The 18694-nt window shown below is 45.3% G+C and overlaps 2 protein-coding genes across 2 annotated transcripts in view; both read left to right on the forward strand.

The window, feature by feature from the left end:
* The window catches only part of LOC106566214 (semaphorin-3D), a 141121-nt gene extending 134801 nt beyond the window's left edge, over positions 1-6320 (forward strand). Inside the window, exons 15-18 of the mRNA XM_082959508.1 lie at positions 245-402; positions 2565-2629; positions 3592-3725; positions 3823-6320. Coding sequence (XP_082815634.1) covers positions 245-402; positions 2565-2629; positions 3592-3725; positions 3823-4272 — 807 coding nt within the window. The 3' untranslated portion in view covers positions 4273-6320. The remainder of the gene's footprint in view (positions 1-244; positions 403-2564; positions 2630-3591; positions 3726-3822) is intronic.
* Positions 6321-8202: 1882 nt separating this feature from the next.
* LOC106566213 (DDB1- and CUL4-associated factor 1) overlaps positions 8203-18694 on the forward strand; it is a 45433-nt gene continuing 34941 nt past the window's right edge. The window contains exons 1-9 of the mRNA XM_082959509.1: positions 8203-8365; positions 9421-9544; positions 9885-10035; positions 10438-10551; positions 11641-11778; positions 11866-12369; positions 13990-14187; positions 14498-14599; positions 18175-18333. Coding sequence (XP_082815635.1) covers positions 9432-9544; positions 9885-10035; positions 10438-10551; positions 11641-11778; positions 11866-12369; positions 13990-14187; positions 14498-14599; positions 18175-18333 — 1479 coding nt within the window. The 5' untranslated portion in view covers positions 8203-8365; positions 9421-9431. The remainder of the gene's footprint in view (positions 8366-9420; positions 9545-9884; positions 10036-10437; positions 10552-11640; positions 11779-11865; positions 12370-13989; positions 14188-14497; positions 14600-18174; positions 18334-18694) is intronic.

The following is an 18694-nucleotide window of genomic DNA, read 5'->3' on the forward strand; positions in this document are numbered from 1 at the left end:
TCCAGGTGAGTCTGATGCGCGTAACGATGGTAACAGGTGTGCGTAATAATGAGCAGCCTGACGACCTCGAACGCCGGAGAGGAAGTCTACGTGACACATTGACAGTTGTAGAAGCACTGTAGGCTACTATGTCAATTAAAGTCCTCCGTCATCAATTAAATTCAATATAATTAAATGACATTAATTAAAAGTTACTTTAAATTGAAATGAAATCATCTTCCCTGCCCTGTATGTGTGTCTACAGCAACAGCTGTATGTGAGCAGCGATGAGGGAGTGGCCCAGTTACCCCTGCAGAGGTGTGAGCTGTACGGTAGAGTCTGTGCTGACTGCTGTCTGGCCAGAGACCCTTACTGTGTCTGGGACGGAAACTCATGCAACCGATACTTCCCCAGCAACAAGAGGTAACTACTCTACTTAGGTTAAGAGCCCGGAACAACAATTCTGATCTCCACATCAAATCATTGTGGTGTATCAATAGTAGTAACCAATAACATCAAGCATTAAAAAATGTTTTATACAATGTATTTATTGCCATTTTTTTTTTTTTTTTTTTTACATTTTACATTCATCAGCAAAAGATGACAATCATACACTGATAATTAACAGATAATTGTGTAGTACTGTAACCTAACAGATACACCATCATACACTGCTCAAAAAAATAAAGGGAACACTTAAACAACACAATGTAACTCCAAGTCAATCACACTTCTGTGAAATCAAACTGTCCACTTAGGAAGCAACACTGATTGACAATAAATTTCACATGCTGTTGTGCAAATGGAATAGACAACAGGTGGAAATTATAGGCAATTAGCAAGACACCCCCAATAAAGGACTGGTTCTGCAGGTGGTGACCACAGACCACTTCTCAGTTCCTATGCTTCCTGGCTGATGTTTTGGTCACTTTTGAATGCTGGCGGTGCTTTCACTCTAGTGGTAGCATGAGACAGAGTCTACAACCCACACAAGTGGCTCAGGTAGTGCAGCTCATCCAGGATGGCACATCAATGCCAGCTGTGGCAAGAAGGTTTGCTGTGTCTGTCAGCGTAGTGTCCAGAGCATGGAGGCGCTACCAGGAGACAGGCCAGTACATCAGGAGACGTGGAGGAGGCCGTAGGAGGGCAACAACCCAGCAGCAGGACCGCTACCTCCGCCTTTGTGCAAGGAGGAGCAGGAGGAGCACTGCCAGAGCCCTGCAAAATGACCTCCAGCAGGCCACAAATGTGCATGTGTCTGCTCAAACGGTCAGAATCAGACTCCATGAGGGTGGTATGAGGGCCCGACGTCCACAGGTGGGGGTTGTGCTTACAGCCCAACACCGTGCAGGACGTTTGGCATTTGCCAGAGAACACCAAGATTGGCAAATTCGCCACTGGCGCCCTGTGCTCTTCACAGATGAAAGCAGGTTCACACAGCACATGTGACAGACGTGACAGAGTCTGGAGACGCCGTGGAGAACATTCTGCTGCCTGCAACATCCTCCAGCATGACCGGTTTGGCGGTGGGTCAGTCATGGTGTGGGGTGGCATTACTTTGGGGGGCCGCACAGCCCTCCATGTGTTCGCCAGAGGTAGCCTGACTGCCATTAGGTACCGAGATGAGATCCTCAGACCCCTTGTGAGACCGTATGCTGGTGCGGTTGGCCCTGGGTTCCTCCTAATGCAAGACAATGCTAGACCTCATGTGGCTGGAGTGTGTCAGCAGTTCGTGCAAGAGGAAGGCATTGATGCTATGGACTGGCCCGCCCATTCCCCAGACCTGAATCCAATTGAGCACATCTGGGACATCATGTCTCGCTCCATCCACCAACGCCACGTTGCACCACAGACTGTCCAGGAGTTGGCGGATGCTTTAGTCCAGGTCTGGGAGGAGATCCCTCAGGAGACCATCCGCCACCTCATCAGGAGCATGCCCAGGCGTTGTAGGGAGGTCATACAGGCACGTGGAGGCCACACACACTACTGAGCCTCATTTTGACTTGTTTTAAGGACATTACATCAAAGTTGGATCAGCCTGTAGTGTGGTTTTCCACTTTAATTTTGAGTGTGACTCCAAATCCAGACCTCCATGGGTTGATAAATTGGATTTCCATTGATTATTTTTGTGTGATTTTGTTGTCAGCACATTCAACTATGTAAAGAAACAAGTATTTAATAAGATTATTTCATTCATTCAGATCTAGGATGTGTTATTTTAGTGTTCCCTTTATTTTTTTGAGCAGTGTATAATGCTTCAAACTACTTTTAAATGACTGCCTTACTATCTCTGTAGACAATTAAAGACACGTGTGTGTGTGTGTGTTGTGACAGATGAACAATAAAGTACTATTCTATGTTGTTGTATTTCTATGTAGATGTGATTGTGTTGTATTGTGTTGCTCTTTGTTTGTGAACCCGGAAAGAAGAACTGTTGCTATAGTAACAGCTAACGGTTACCCAACAACCAAATAAACAAACAAACATTCTGCCACGGTTCAAAGCTATCCAGAGTTATGACGTGGTTATGACATGGTTATGACATGGTTATGACATCCAGGCTGTCTGCTATTTTAACTCCTCAGGCGAGCTCGACGCCAGGATGGGAAACATGGGGATGCAATGAGCCAGTGTCACAATGCAGAAGATGGTAATTAGTGTGCATGTGTGTGTGTGTTTGTGTGTGCGTCTACTAAATGTTTATGTCTGTATATGATACTCTATGTTTCTGGTTGCAGCTCGCACCAGCCAGTCTCAGCTCAGTAGGTAACTTAACTCATATTACTGCGTCCTTTTAATGTATTCGTTTGCGCTAAGTTACAGGGCCAGCCTGCCTTAGTTCACTAGGCTCCTAGGACCATGTCTGATGTACTGTAACTTAGCTCATATGATTCGTTCACTTCTTTCTCCATGTTAGATTATAATATATTAGTTTACAGTACGTTGCAGCACCAGTCAGCTTTCCTCCAGTTCAGTATTACCATGATGTAAGTCGTCTCGTGGTACGGTACCAGACCAGCTGTAATGTCTGGAGATTAGATGTGACTGCTCATAGGTTCATGTATTAGTTGACTCTCTGTAGCAGAGACAGCTTCGGTATGACCCAATGCTATGATCGTGTCCGAAAGCTTAGCTGGTGATGAACCGTTAGTTCGCCCTCTAGTGGACCTACTGTACAGCTCTACCGAGGTACAAGTTGCCCTCTGAGGCACAGATCTAGTGTCAATTTACCCTCCTCAAATCCTAACCTAATCCTTTGAAGGAGGATCACAAAACGGATCTCTGAATCAGATCGCGTCCCCCCCCCAGATCTCTGAATCAGATCATGTGTCCCCCCCCCCCAGAACTCTGAATCAGATCGTGTGCCCCCCCCCCCCCCCAGATCTCTGAATCAGATCGTGTGTCCCCCCAGATCTCTGAATCAGATTGTGTGTCCCCCAGAACTCTGAATCAGATCGTGTCCTGTCCCAGAACTCTGAATCAGATCGTGTCCCCCCCCCAGAACTCTGAATCAGATCGTGTGTGTCCCCCAGTATGCGCACATTCTGCCATGAAAGGCTATTATGAATGCAGTGACATAACATTTAACTGCTCCTGTTTCCTGCCTTCCAGGTTCTGAGTCGGTGGAGCTGAAAGTGATCTATGGAGTGCAGAGCAGCTCAACCTTCCTAGAGTGTATGCCCAGATCCCAACAGGCTACAGTCACATGGACAGTTCAGCCGTCGCACACTCGCACTAGCAGAGAGGTGAGGGACATTGATCTTCTCATTTATAATTGAATCGTTGACTAATATTCATCTCATAATGAACCTTTTCTTGTCTTGCCCTGCTGTTCTTGTCCAGCTGCTCCAGAGTGAGGATCGTATGGTCCACATGAAGCGTGGTCTCCTGATGCAGCGACTGGAACCAGGGGACGCTGGCCTCTACAGCTGTACCACCCTGGAGCACTCCTTCTCCCAGGTCCAGGCCCGCTACAACCTCAAAATTATCCCTCTGCAGAGCATGACAGCATCCCAGACCAGGGCATCTGATCCTGGGGCCGGAGGGGCAGGGCCGATGGGGCGCCCTGGAGGTCCTGGGAGCCACACCCAGAGACACACCAAGCACTTCAGGAACTATAAGGACCTGCACATGGTGGGCATGGCTAGCATGAGCGTAAACGAGTACTGTGAGCAGCTGTGGTACCGCGAGAAGAAGAAGCTACGCCAGTTGAAGTGGAAACGGACCCAGGTGGACAACGGCAAGGCCAGGGTGCGACGGCACGACTTCACCGAGGAGACCCTACTACAATGACCAGTTGGGGATGGGGATGGACAGAGATGTGGGTCTGCCTCCCAGGTCTCCGCGTTTCTCCTGATATGTGCACTTGCACACTTTCACGTCTTGGATTTAACAATGGTATAAAAACTCCATTCAACCAATGCTTACAACGAGCCTACGCCTTGAAATCCATGACAGGTAGTGTGCAAGTGTACACTTCTGGAAAAGGGTGGAGAATTAGAAAGTCGCCTTGGCGATAAAGATAATGTATGTACATACAGTAACACAGCCTTTATTTGAACAGACAAAACATTAAGAACACCTTCTTAATATTGAGTTGCACCCCCCCATCCCCTCTCCCTCAGAACAGACTCAGTTCGTCGGGTCATGGACTCTATAAGGTGTCTAAAGCGTTCCACAGGGATGCTGGCCCTTGTTGACTCCAATGCTTCCCAGAGTTGTGTCAAGTTGGCCTGGATGTCCTTTGGGTGGTGGACCGTTCTTGATACATACAGGAAACTGTTGAGCGTGTGAAACCCAGCAGCGCTACAGTTCTACTCAAACCAGTGCGCCTGGCACCTACTACCATACCCCGTTCAAAGGCACTTAAATATTTTGTCTTCCCCCTTCGCCCTCTGAATGGCTCACATACACTACTGGTCAAAAGTTGTACAACACCGACTCATTCAAGGCTTTTTCTTTATTTTTACTATTTTCTACATTGTAGAATAATGGTGAAGACATCAAAACTATGAAATAACACATATGGAATCATGTAGTAACCAAAAAAGTGTTAAATCAAAAATATATTTAATATTTGAGATTCTTCAAATAGCCACCCTTTGGATTTAACAGGTGACATCAATAAGGGATCATAACTGATCACCTGGATTCACCTGGTCAGTCTAGGTCATGGAAAGAACAGGTGTTCCTAATGTTTTGTCTACTCAGTGTATAAGCTTAATATTATTATCAGTTAACATTTGTCCACAGAATAATGTGTATGATAGATATTTTATTTTCTATATTACTCCTTAATCATCCCCTGTATTCTGTGTAGACAGGATTTTGACCCGAAACGTTTGTTATTGCGCTCTGGACAGGTGAGTTTGTTACCAAATAAAAACAGGACAGACCGTTCCCTGCCACATGTGTTGAGGGGTGGGTGAGCAAATCCGCTGTCAAGCCACAGATGTTTATTTACTCCTCAGCAGTATTACAATCATCACAACCACAGGTGTTCCTGGAACTTCAGAGCTGTGAGGGGAAATGAGTCGGGCCACTCTGTTGTGCAACCAAGGATGTTCCCTCCATCTCTTTCCTTCCTTCCTTCCTTCCTTCCTTCCTTCCTTCCTTCCTTCCTTCCTCCTTCCTTCCTTCCTTCCTTCCTTCCTTCCTTCCTTCCTTCCTTCCTTCCTTCCTTCCTTCCTTCCTTCCTTCCTTCCTTCCTTGCAGAGAAGAGGAGAAACATTTCATTTCCTGGTCCTTTGGACAACAACACTGAGAAGCCTCCTTTACATTTGAAGAGTTTATTTTAGATAAATTCCAAAAATAGTTTCTTTCAGATGTATATAACAATTGGTTTTGTTGCAAAACACTATAGAGATAGTGTTTAGCTGGAATGGAATGTTCCTATCCTGTATGTTTAACATATAAATTCCAAAAGAGTTTATTTACAAAACGCTATATCCACCAATTTTTCACGTGTTTTTTTTTTTTCATCAGAAATTAATGCTTATGTGTACCTTTTGTGTAAAGTATTACTGTTGTCATAGATTTTCAATGTGTATAGCACTTGGTTTAGTTGCAAAGCACTGTATACCCATTGTTTAGCTAGAATATTCCTATCCTGTATATTTAACGTATATATTTAACACATGAATCTATAGCCTCATTCTATAGTGTTTGGTTAGAGTTAGGACTCATCCCAAATGACACTCTGTTTCATCTATATAGCATACAAATTGTGACCAGAGCCCAGATCTCATATTACTGTATTAAATTACAGTATATATACATGTATATTTTTTATGTTGGATGTATCATTTGTACAGAAACTTTATTAAAAAAAAAAGAAGTAATTATTTGTCACATTTGACTGTGTAAAACTTTGCAGTGCTACTTTTTTCTCTGAGAGTGAAGCGGATATATCTCGTTATGCAACCAAAATGTGATGGTTTGTCTCTGAAACTATCTAGTGATAGTTTTTATACACAGACAGATAAACCCGAAGGAAACATACAAAAAAAAAAGATCTAATTCCAAAAGATGTAGGGCTTTGAAGCTGAAGCGTTACAGATTCCTCGATAGAAATGTAAAAGGTCAGTTCCGATTGAGCCGACATATGCACCGTTTACTGTGAATGCATTCTCTTGCCTTTACATTTCAATTACGCTAAAGCTGAACTTCGGCAGTGCAGATTGAATAGAGCCCTAAGGCTAACATTTCTAGATGGCATGGCATCCTGTATCAATTAGGCCGCTGGTTGAATAGTCAGTCTGTCAGACAGTCCTCAGACAGAGCTGTGGACAGTGTGGTTATATTTGACTGGGAAAATCAAAGGTTCTCAGCATCTGGAGAGAATGAACACACACGCGTACACACTGAGGCAGGTTTTCCTCTAACTTTTGACCTGAGCTTTTCTCCTTTCAGATTTCTTTAGACACTGACTGGCTTTCTAAGAGGTGTTGAGTGTTCCTGAATGTTTCAGTCTTGACTTAAATCTGTTTGAAAATCAAAGATATGGTTTGAATATTTCTGTCCATCAATGACTCCCAACCAATTAACTGAGCTTGAGGAATAAAAAAAATAAAAAAGACTATCCAGATTAAATCTTTGATCCCTTATTGATGTCACTTGTTAAATGCACTTCAGTCAGTGTCAATTAATGGGAAGAGACAAGTTAAATAAGGATTTTTAAGCCTTGAGACAATTGAAGGGGTGGGGTGCAACTCAATATTAGGAATGTGTTCTTAATGTTTTGTCCACTGAGTGTATTTTACCCTAAGACTTGTGAAAAGTTGGTAGAATCTTATTCACAATGATTCACAGCTGTAATGGCTGCCAAAGGTGCTTCCACCAGGTATGAACTCGGGTGTGAAGACGTGCAATTAAGAAATCTTTGTTTTGTATTTTTTTTAATTAATTTAGAAAATGGTCTATAATTTGATAAGCCCTGGTAATCAGCACAGATCTCATCATTCAACAGTAGTGTGAATGACTGGGTATCAAACCCTAGTGCAAACGACTGAACATTGAAAAACCACGCATTTCCAACGTGTTGTGCTCAGTGAACGGACACGGTTCCACCGTGTAACTTGTTGTTTATCGTGTAGTTATCACCATCTAGTGTTGGTTTGTGTACACTACACAAGTGACTTGTAGACCTGTAATTTATTTTTCATTATGTAATACTGTCATCATTTAAGCAAGGTTGCATTTTATTTATCCTATTTATGTGTACGTTATCTTTATATATATATGAGTCAAAGGAGTATATTATAAAGCAGTGAGACACTCTTCCAGCAGCTACCAGTATGTTGCTTCTCTACACATCACGAAAGGGAATGGTTTGGTGATTCATCAGCATCATGTCATTACGCCTTTCTTTGTGGAGGTAACACTGCTATGTTTATAAGGAACGATTCATTTCAGAATTTGGACACATTACCTTTCTCTTCGTGAGAAATGTCCACACATTGTTGAACTAAATAAATAATGGCAAGTATGACTATAATTTAAAAGCCCACATACAAACAATTGATTAGCTAAATAAATAAACTCGATAATATATTCCTGAATGAACATCCCGCAAACTGACACTGTTCATGTCATGATGACTAACCATTTACACAATATATATATATAAAAGTATAAATACACAGTTAGAACTACAATAAGGAGATGGAATGCAGCGGAATAAAACGTCCGTGACGTCATCAAAGGTCGCCGTCTGTCTGTGACGTTTCCAGCGTGCCACCGGGACTGAAGTTAGACAAATAAACATGGGAAACTTCCGCTTATATTAATACATCGTTTATTTTCCCCTCTTCGTACTCTCACCCAACCTATTCGTGAAATTCACAACACTACGTCTGAGCTACAGTTTGTGTTCTGCAACAGAAAGGTAGGAACATCCAGGTGTATTTAAAAAGCAGGGAACTTCAGTGATTCCCCGCCGTGACACCGACTCCTTGTTTTTCGGTATGCGTGACTCGTGCGTGCTCGGTAACGTTTCCTGGCTTGTGTTGGGAGCACATTGTTAAATCGATCCAGCGATCTGAAAGTGTTACTAACTGTTATATTACGCTGCACCTACTATGAGTTAGGAAGAAATGAAAAGCAGCCTAGCTTGTTGCTACGCTAATTTACCAACCGGTTGGCTAGGAACGTTAAATACGCCGAGTTGTTTCCACACTGTAACTGACGTTAGTTAGAAGCCACCTGTTGGATGACTTTCTGTTGCTAGCTAGAGCTACCACAATGACCCACTTCTCTTGTTTCTCCCCAACGAAGCTACTCGTAGTTAGACATCTAACGTTAACTACTTAGTTAACTAGTTAGTCAGGTCTCCTTCCCTCTACTGACTAGTTAGGTCACGTCGTTTGTCCAAGTAGATAATTAGCCAGCCGAAAGTGACTTAACTAGTAAGCCAGATCAAACTACGTTGATCAGTTCAGACATCGAGTAAGCTCACGTTAGATACTGTTTTCACTCTTAACGTTAATCTAGACATTTTGCATAGAGTGAAATGGCAGGATGACATCAAGATCTAATATCGGAGTCTGGGTAAACAGGGGGTAAACACACACACGTCGAGTTGTCTCTCATGTACCATCTCAGAACTTCATTATCCTGTGTTGTACATTTTCTCTCTCTCTCTCTATCTCTCACACTGTGCCCTCTCTCTCTCTCTCTCTCACACTGTTCTCTCTCACACTGTTCTCTCTCTCTCTCTCACTGTGCCCTCTCTCTCTCTCTCTCTCACACTGTGCTCTCTCTCTCACACTGTGCTCTCTCTCTCTCTCTCTCTCTCTCTCTCTCTCTCTCTCTCTCTCTCTCTCTCTCACACACACACTCTGCTCTCACACACACACACTCTGCTCTCTCTCTCTCTCTCTCTCTCTCTCTCTCTCTCTCTCTCTCTCTCTCTCTCTCTCACACTGTGCCCTCCTCTCTCAGGTAAAGAAACCATGGCCTCCCCTGCTGCGATGGTGGACGCCAAGGCAGAGCTGACCTCTCTGCTGGACCAATGGGAGACGGAGCAGCAAGGAACCAGTGACGACCTGGTCTCCATCCTCACCAAGTCAGTAACACCGACTAGCTAATAATGGAAAAAGACTAGTGGGAGACTTCGGTGGATTTACTGGCAATGTTTTTTGTTGTTGTATAGGCCTGTTGCTGTTGCGCTGTTTAGGTCCATCCGTTGTTTGCTGCGTTGTTTTCATGTAGACATTACAAAAAAAATCATCTTCTATTCTTCATATGACAGACAGTTGATAATTCATGTTTTCTCTCGGGGGGGGTGTGTGTGTGTGTGTGTGTGTGTGTGTGTGTGTGTGTGTGTGTGTGTGTGTGTGTGTGTGTGTGTGTGTGTGTGTGTGTGTGTGTGTGTGTGTGTGTGTGTGTGTGTGTGTGTGTGTTAGGATCTCTGAGCTGGTAGAGCGAGAGACAGAGGAGTATCACAAAGCTGATCCTGACCCGTTTGATGACCGGCATCCAGGACGAGCAGATCCAGAATGCATGCTGGGACATTTACTCAAAATCCTCTTCAAGAATGATGACTTTACAAATGCGGTACGAATCAAGGCTACCGTTGATACAAAATTGAACTACACTTCTTCTATTACGTTAATAAGACCGCTGCGGCCTGTGACTCTGTCTTAACCCTGTTGTATCTCTGACCTACAGCTGTTCAATAGCTATGTGATGACCAGTAGAGAGCTGTTAACCCTGTGTCTGACCTCTGACCTCTCCCTCTAGTTGCTGAATAGCAATGTGATGACCAGTAGAGAGCTGTTAACCCTGTGTCTGACCTCTGACCTCTCCCTCTAGTTGCTGAATAGCTATGTGATGACCAGTAGAGAGCTGTTAACCCTGTGTCTGACCTCTGACCTCTCCCTCTAGTTGCTGAATAGCTATGTGATGACCAGTAGAGAGCTGTTAACCCTGTGTCTGACCTCTGACCTCTCCCTCTAGTTGCTGAATAGCTATGTGATGACCAGTAGAGAGCTGTCCATGAACACGGCAGCGTGTCGTCTGCTACAGAACATAATGCCAGGTCTGGAGACAGCGGTTGTGTTCCAGGAGAAGGTACTGTACTGTCATTCAGACAGCTGTGGTGTTACAGGAGAAGGTACTGTCATTCAGACAGCTGTGGTGTTACAGGAGAAGGTACTGTACTGTCATTCAGACAGCTGTGGTGTTACAGGAGAAGGTACTGTCATTCAGACAGCTGTGGTGTTACAGGAGAAGGTACTGTACTGTCATTCAGACAGCTGTGGTGTTACAGGAGAAGGTACTGTCATTCAGACAGCTGTGGTGTTACAGGAGAAGGTACTGTCATTCAGACAGCTGTGGTGTTACAGGAGAAGGTACTGTACTGTCATTCAGACAGCTGTGGTGTTACAGGAGAAGGTACTGTACTGTCATTCAGACAGCTGTGGTGTTACAGGAGAAGGTACTGTCATTCAGACAGCTGTGGTGTTACAGGAGAAGGTACTGTCATTCAGACAGCTGTGGTGTTACAGGAGAAGGTACTGTACTGTCATTCAGACAGCTGTGGTGTTACAGGAGAAGGTACTGTCATTCAGACAGCTGTGGTGTTACAGGAGAAGGTACTGTACTGTCATTCAGACAGCTGTGGTGTTACAGGAGAAGGCGTACTGTCATTCAGACAGCTGTGGTGTTACAGGAGAAGGTACTGTCATTCAGACAGCTGTGGTGTTACAGGAGAAGGACGTACTGTCATTCAGACAGCTGTGGTGTTACAGGAGAAGGTACTGTCATTCAGACAGCTGTGGTGTTACAGGAGAAGGTACTGTCGCATTCAGACAGCTGTGGTGTTACAGGAGAAAGTACTGTCATTCAGACAGCTGTGGTGTTACAGGAGAGGACGACGCTCGCAGCGGGTGTTCGGGAGGTCTGCTCGCAGCGGGGTTCGGGGGTCGACGCATCGCGCGGGGTTCGGGGACGTAGCCTCGCACCGACTGCCGCCCCCCCCCCCCCCAATCTAGAAGGAACACTGCTGTCATTTCTACCTAAACATCAAAGTTAGAAATCTAATTGGATCCTTTACGTGTCCAACACGTACACAGACCCCTTGTGAATGTTGTAAACCCCTGTTTTGAAATGCTGTGAATGTGCTCTCTGGTCCAACCGTCTCTGTGTGTGTTGAAACAGGAGGGTCTGGTTGAGAAGCTGTTTAAATGGGCCCAGGAGGCAGAGCGGCCTCTGTGTATCTATGCTACAGGGCTACTGGCTAGAGCGATGGAGAACCAGGAGATAGCTACCAACTACAGGGAGGACAACTCTAAACTGGTTAGTGTACACAGGCACACGTTGTTGTTGTTGATGCTTGAGATGTTGTTCATAGACGATGCTTCGATGTAATCCTTGGTGTCTCAGGTGCCACTAATGCTGATGCGGCTACGTGAGCTGCAGGATAAAGAATCAAAGAGTCGTCAGGCTTTAAAACACCCCAGTCCAAAGAAGACTTATCAGTCCCTCCAGTCTGTAGCTGAGGAACCTACAGACAGAGACACCAATGAGGAAGAGGGCAGCACACCTCAACAGAATACAGCAACAGATAACATGGAGGAGGAAGAGGAGGAGGAGGAAGAGGAGAAGAAGAAAAAGGAGAGAGGAAGAGAGACAACATGTAGTAGTAGTTGTAGCGGGCCTGCGTGGTCCAGGCCCAAGCCATCGTTCCACATGGGTAAGGCCCAAAAGACCAGCAGCTGTGTATCGGTGAAGCCCATTCCAGACCCCCTGTACCAGCCAGGTCCATGCCCAGACCCAGGCCCCGAGACCAGCCTGGGAGAGCCTGAAACCAGAGGGCAGGAGTCTGGAGGAGGACTGGGGAGGAAGAGAACAGCCACAGCCAGGGAGAATGGAAGGAAAGCCAAACAGGTGAGATCCACCAGGCTGTTTCTGAAATAACATACTTTTCCTTGTAGTGCAATATTTTTGACCAGGGCTTTTTCAGACTTACACCCTTTTGTTGTACCGGTTCTTGTGTATTGTTTTCATACACAGCTGTAAATCAAATGGCTGTTTTGAGGGATAATTAACCTCTCTAGGGTAGGGGGCAGTATTTTCACATCCGATTTAATCTGGTTGTTACTACTGCCCAGAAACTAGAATATGCATATAATTGTTTGATTTGGATAGAAAACACCCTAAAGTTTCTAAAACTGTTTGAATGGTGTCTGTGAGTATAACAGAACTCATATGGCAGGCAAGAACCTGAGAAGATTCCAAACAGGAAGTGCCCTCTCTGACCATTTCTTGGCCTTCTTTATTCTCTTTATTGAAAACTGAGGATCTCTGCTGTAACGTGACACTTCCTACGGCTCCCATAGGCTCCCAGAAGGCGCCAGAACGTTGAATGATGACTTTGCAGCCCATGGCTGAAAAACAGTAGCGCATTTGGTAAGTGGTCGATCTGAGAACAATGAGACGGGAGCGCGCGTGCACGTGAAGAGGCCATTTTCAACTTTGAGTCTTTGAACGAAAACAGGGTTTCCCGGTCGGAATATTATCGCTTTTTTACGAGAAAAATCGCATAAAAATTGATTTTAAACAGCGTTTGACATGCTTCGAAGTACAGTAATGGAATATTTAGAAATGTTTTGTCACGATACGCGTCCGCGCATCACCCTTCGTCACCCTTCGGATAGTGTCTTGAATGCACAAACAAAACAGAGGATATTTGAACATAACTATGGATTATTTTGAACCAAAACAACATTTGTGGATGAAGTAGAAGTCCTGGGAGTGCATTTTGACGAAGAACAGCAAAGGTAATCCAATTTTTCTTATAGTAAATCTGAGTTTGGTGAGTGCCAAACTTGGTGGGTGTCAAAATAGCTAGCCCGTGATGGCGAGCTATCTACTCAGAATATTGCAAAATGTGCTTTTGCTGAAAAGCTATTTTAAAATCGGACACCGCGATTGCATAAAGGAGGTCTGTATCTATAATTCTTAAAATAATTTATGTTTTTTGTGAACGTTTATCGTGAGTAATTTAGTAAATTCACCGGAAGTTTGCGGTGGGTATGCTAGTTCTGAATGTCACATGCTGATGTAAAAAGCTGGTTTTTGATATAAATATGAACTTGATTGAACAAAACATGCATGTATTGTATAACATAATGTCCTAGGAGTGTCATCTGATGAAGATCATCAAAGGTTAGTGCTGCATTTAGCTGTGGTTTGGGTTTATGTGACATTATATGCTAGCTTGAAAAATGGGTGTCTGATTATTTCTGGCTGGGTACTCTGCTGACATAATCTAATGTTTTGCTTTCGTTGTAAAGCCTTTTTGAAATCGGACAGTGTGGTTAGATTAACGAGAGTCTTGTCTTTTTAAAATGGTGTAAAATAGTCATATGTTTGAGAAATTGAAGTAATAGCATTTCTAAGGTATTTGAATAACGCGCCACGGGATTCCACTGGCTGTTGAGTAGGTGGGACGATTTCGTCCCACATACCCTAAGAGAGGTTAACCTCTTGTCTGAATCCACACAGAAACTCCACTTCACCACCTCTTCCATGGATCCAGAGAGAGGCTTGTCCTGCAGTACTGGTAGTGACCAGTCTAACAGTAGCTGGTCAGAGATGAGCTCCTGGGTGATTGGGGGTAACTACAGGCTGTACCCCCTCACCCCTGCTATAGAGCAACGCCTCATCCTCCAGTACCTCACACCCCTAGGAGATTACCAGGAGGTAGGGACAGGACCCTCTCTCTCACACACTCTCACATATATTAAGGACCCCATCATCACTTAACATTGGTCCCACTTCCTATAATATGTCCCTGATATGCATGAATTTACATTGTAGGTACATGAAGCAAGTACAGTGTTAGTCATATACAAAGTACTTTATAAATGATATACTTTTTAGCCATTCTACATACTCATGTATTGTCAGTCACTTAACTGGTCAATATAAGCTTTGAATAAATGTATTTTATGTGCTTTGAGGACTTTAACCAACGGTTCTGTTCTCACTGTCTCTCCCCCCCCCCCTGGAGCTGTTAGCTGTGTTCATGCAGATGGACACCAGAGAGCTTCTTATGCACTACATTGACCTGAAACACACCAACGATGTCCAACTCACGTTCGACTCACTCCTGGTAATCATCATCATCACTGATCTCGTTATTTAACACTAGTGCCACTCCAGAGCTTCACATGTTATGGTTTCATTTCCTATAACTACATTGTTATTCCCTATTAGATGAATTGGGTTTGATGGTGAATGAAACTATATTTGGGTTGTTTTTTTTTAGCCAGCTGCTAGTCATTACCTGTAGAGAATAAGGGTTGTTTTTTAGCCAGCTACTAGTCATTACCTTTAGAGAATAAGGGTTGTTTTTTTAGCCAGCTGCTAGTCATTAGCTGTAGAGAATAAGGGTTGTTTTTTAGCCAGCTGCTAGTCATTAGCTGTAGAGAATAAGGGTTGTTTTTTAGCCAGCTACTAGTCGTTACCTGTAGAGTAGAGAATAAGGGTTGTTTTTTTAGCCAGCTACTAGTCATTACCTGTAGAGAATAAGGGTTGTTTTTTTAACCAGCTACTAGTCATTACCTGTAGAGAATAAGGGTTGTTTTTTAGCCAGCTACTAGTCATTACCTGTAGAGAATAAGGGTTGTTTTTTTAACCAGCTACTAGTCATTACCTGTAGAGTAGAGAATAAGGGTTGTTTTTTAACCAGCTACTAGTCATTACCTGTAGAGTAGAGAATAAGGGTTGTTTTTTTAACCAGCTACTAGTCATTACCTGTAGAGTAGAGAATAAGGGTTGTTTTTTTAACCAGCTACTAGTCATTACCTGTAGAGAATAAGGGTTGTTTTTTAACCAGCTACTAGTCATTACCTGTAGAGAATAAGGGTTGTTTTTTTAACCAGCAACTAGTCATTACCTGTAGAGTAGAGAATAAGGGTTGTTTTTTTAACCAGCTACTAGTCATTACCTGTAGAGAATAAGGTTTGTTTTTTAACCAGCTACTAGTCATTACCTGTAGAGAATAAGGGTTGTTTTTTAACCAGCTACTAGTCATTACCTGTAGAGTAGAGAATAAGGGTTGTTTTTTTAACCAGCTACTAGTCATTACCTGTAGAGAATAAGGGTTGTTTTTTTAACCAGCTACTAGTCATTACCTGTAGAGAATAAGGGTTGTTTTTTTAACCAGCAACTAGTCATTACCTGCGGATAATAAAGGAAAAGGACTGAAAGCTCAAGGCGACGGACGGTGCAGAAAAACTCCCCTGGAAACAGAGAAGGGTTAGGAGACTCACAACATGAGTGTCTCACCAGCCTGACAGTAGCAGATCAGCTGTGTCTGTGTGTCTGTGATAAGACCATTTGAAGAACTGAAGGCTGGGTTCTGCTCACATAGAGATAGTGTCTGAATGTTGTAACATATGTCGTTTTCTCTCTCTCTGCTCGCTCTGCTCTCTCTTCTCTCTCTGCTCTTCTCTCTCTGCTCTTCTCTCTCTGCTCTTCTCTCTCTGCTCTGCTCTCTCTGCTCTGCTCTCTCTGCTCTGCTCTCTCTCTGCTCTGCTCTCTCTCTGCTCTGCTCTCTCTGCTCTGCTCTCTCTCTGCTCTGCTCTCTCTGCTCTGCTCTCTCTCGCTCTGTGCTCTCTCTCGCTCTGTGCTCTCTCTCGCTCTGTGCTCTCTCTCGCTCTGTGCTCTCTCTCGCTCTGTGCTCTCTCTCGCTCTGTGCTCTCTCTCGCTCTGTGCTCTCTCTCGCTCTGTGCTCTCTCTCGCTCTGTGCGCTCTCTCGCTCTGCGCTCTCTCTCTCTGCTCTCTCTCTCTCTGCGCTCTCTCTCTCTGCTCTCTCTGCTCTCTCTCTCTGCTCTCTCTCTCTCTCTCTCTCTCTCTCTCTCTGCTCTCTCTCTCTGCTCTCTCTCTCTGCTCTCTCTCTCTGCTCTCTCTCTCTGCTCTCTCTCTCTGCTCTCTCTCTCTCTGCTCTCTCTCTCTGCTCTCTCTCTCTGCTCTCTCTCTGCTCTCTCTCTCTCTGCTCTCTCTCTCTCTCTGCTCTCTCTCTCTCTCTCTCTCTCTCTGCTCTCTCTCTCTGTTCTCTCTCTCTCTGTTCTCTCTCTCTCTGTTCTCTCTCTCTCTGTTCTCTCTCTCTCTGTTCTCTCTCTCTCTGCTCTCTCTCTCCTCTCTCTCCTCTCTCTCTCCTCTCGCTCTCTCTGCTCTCTCTCTGCTCTCTCTCTGCTCTCTCTCTGCTCTCTCTCTGCTCTCTCTCTGCTCTCTCTCTGCTCTCTCTCTGCTCTCTCTCGCTCTGCTCTGCTCTTCTCTCTCTGCTCTTCTCTCTCTGCTCTGCTCTCTCTGCTCTGCTCTCGCTCTGTGCTCTCTCTCGCTCTGTGCTCTCTCTCGCTCTGTGCTCTCTCTCGCTCTGTGCTCTCTCTCGCTCTGTGCTCTCTCTCGCTCTGTGCTCTCTCTCGCTCTGTGCTCTCTCTCTGTGCTCTCTCTCTGCGCTCTCTCTCTCTGCGCTCTCTCTGCGCTCTCTCTCTCTGCTCTCTCTCTCTCTGCTCTCTCTCTCTCTCTGCTCTCTCTCTCTCTCTGCTCTCTCTCTCTCTCTGCTCTCTCTCTCTCTGCTCTCTCTCTCTGCTCTCTCTCTGCTCTCTCTCTGCTCTCTCTCTGCTCTCTCTCTGCTCTCTCTCTGCTCTCTCTCTCTCTGCTCTCTCTCGGCTCTCTCTCTCTCTGCTCTCTCTCTCTGTTCTCTCTCTCTCTGCTCTCTCTCTGTTCTCTCTCTCTCTGTTCTCTCTCTCTGTTCTCTCTCTCTCTGCTCTCTCTCTCCTCTCTCTCTCCTCTCTCTCTCCTCTCTCTCTCTCTGCTCTCTCTCTCTGCTCTCTCTCTCTCTGCTCTGCTCTGCTCTGCTCTGCTCTCTCTCTCTCTCTGCTCTCCTCTTCTCTCTTTCTCCTCTTCTCTCTCTCTCTGCTCTCTCTCGCTCTGCTCTTCTCTCTCTGCTCTGCTCTCTCTGCTCTGCTCTCGCTCTGCTCTTTCTCTCTCTGCGCTCTCTCTCTGCGCTCTCTCTCTGCGCTCTCTCTCTGCGCTCTCTCTCTGCGCTCTCTCTCTGCGCTCTCTTTCTGCTCTCTCTCTGCTCTCTCACTCTCTGCTCTCTCTCTGCTCTCTCACTCTCTGCTCTCTCTCTCTCTGCTCTCTCTCTCTGTGCTCTCTCTGTGCTCTCTCTCTGTGCTCTCTCTCTGTGCTCTCTCTCTGTGCTCTCTCTCTGTGCTCTCTCTCTGTGCTCTCTCTCTGTGCTCTCTCTCTCTCTCTCTGTGCTCTCTCTCTCTCTCTGTGCTCTCTCTCTCTCTGTGCTCTCTCTCTCTCTGTGCTCTCTCTCTCTCTGTGCTCTCTCTCTCTCTGTGCTCTCTCTCTCTCTGTGCTCTCTCTCTCTCTGTGCTCGCTCTCTCTCTGTGCTCTCTGTGCTCGCTCTCTCTGCTCTCTCTGCTCTCTCTCTCTCTGCTCTCTCTCTCTCTCCCTCTCTGCTCTCTCTCTCTCTGCTCTCTCTCTCTCTGCTCTCTCTCTCGCTCTCTCTCTCTCGCTCTCTCTCTCTCGCTCTCTCTCTCTCTCTCTCTCGCTCTCCTCTTCTCTCGCTCTCCTCTTCTCTCTTTCTCCTCTTCTCTCTTTCTCCTCTTCTCTCTTTCTCCTCTTCTCTCTCTCTCCTCTTCTCTCTCTCTCTGCTCTCTCTCTCTCCAGTACCTTGCCTCCCTGCTTTTGCACAAGAAGTTTGCTGCTGACTTCATAGCTCATGGAGGAGTGCAGAAGCTGCTGGATATCCCCAGACCCTCCATGGCTGCTACTGGGGTGTCACTGTGTCTCTACTACCTAGCTTATAACCAGGACGCCATGGAGAGGGTAGGAGTCATATTATACAGTGGCGTGTGAAAGTATTCACCCCCAGTGGCATTTTTCTTATTTTGTAGCCTTACAACCTGGAATTAAAATTGTTTTTTTTTGGGGGGGGCGGGAATACGTATGGGATTATAACAGGGGGGTGAATACAGGTGTGTCTGTTGCCTGACTGTCTCTCCCTCCTACAGGTGTGTCTGTTGCCTGACTGTCTCTCCCTCCTACAGGTGTGTCTGTTGCCTGACTGTCCTCTCCCTCCTACAGGTGTGTCTGTTGCCTGACTGTCTCTCCCTCCTACAGGTGTGTCTGTTTGCCTCACTGTCTCTCGCTCCCTCCTACAGGTGTGTCTGTTGCCTCACTGTCTCTC

Source organism: Salmo salar, chromosome 12, assembly GCF_965601325.2.
Source record: "Salmo salar chromosome 12, fSalSal1, whole genome shotgun sequence".
Taxonomy (NCBI): Eukaryota; Metazoa; Chordata; class Actinopteri; order Salmoniformes; family Salmonidae; genus Salmo; species Salmo salar.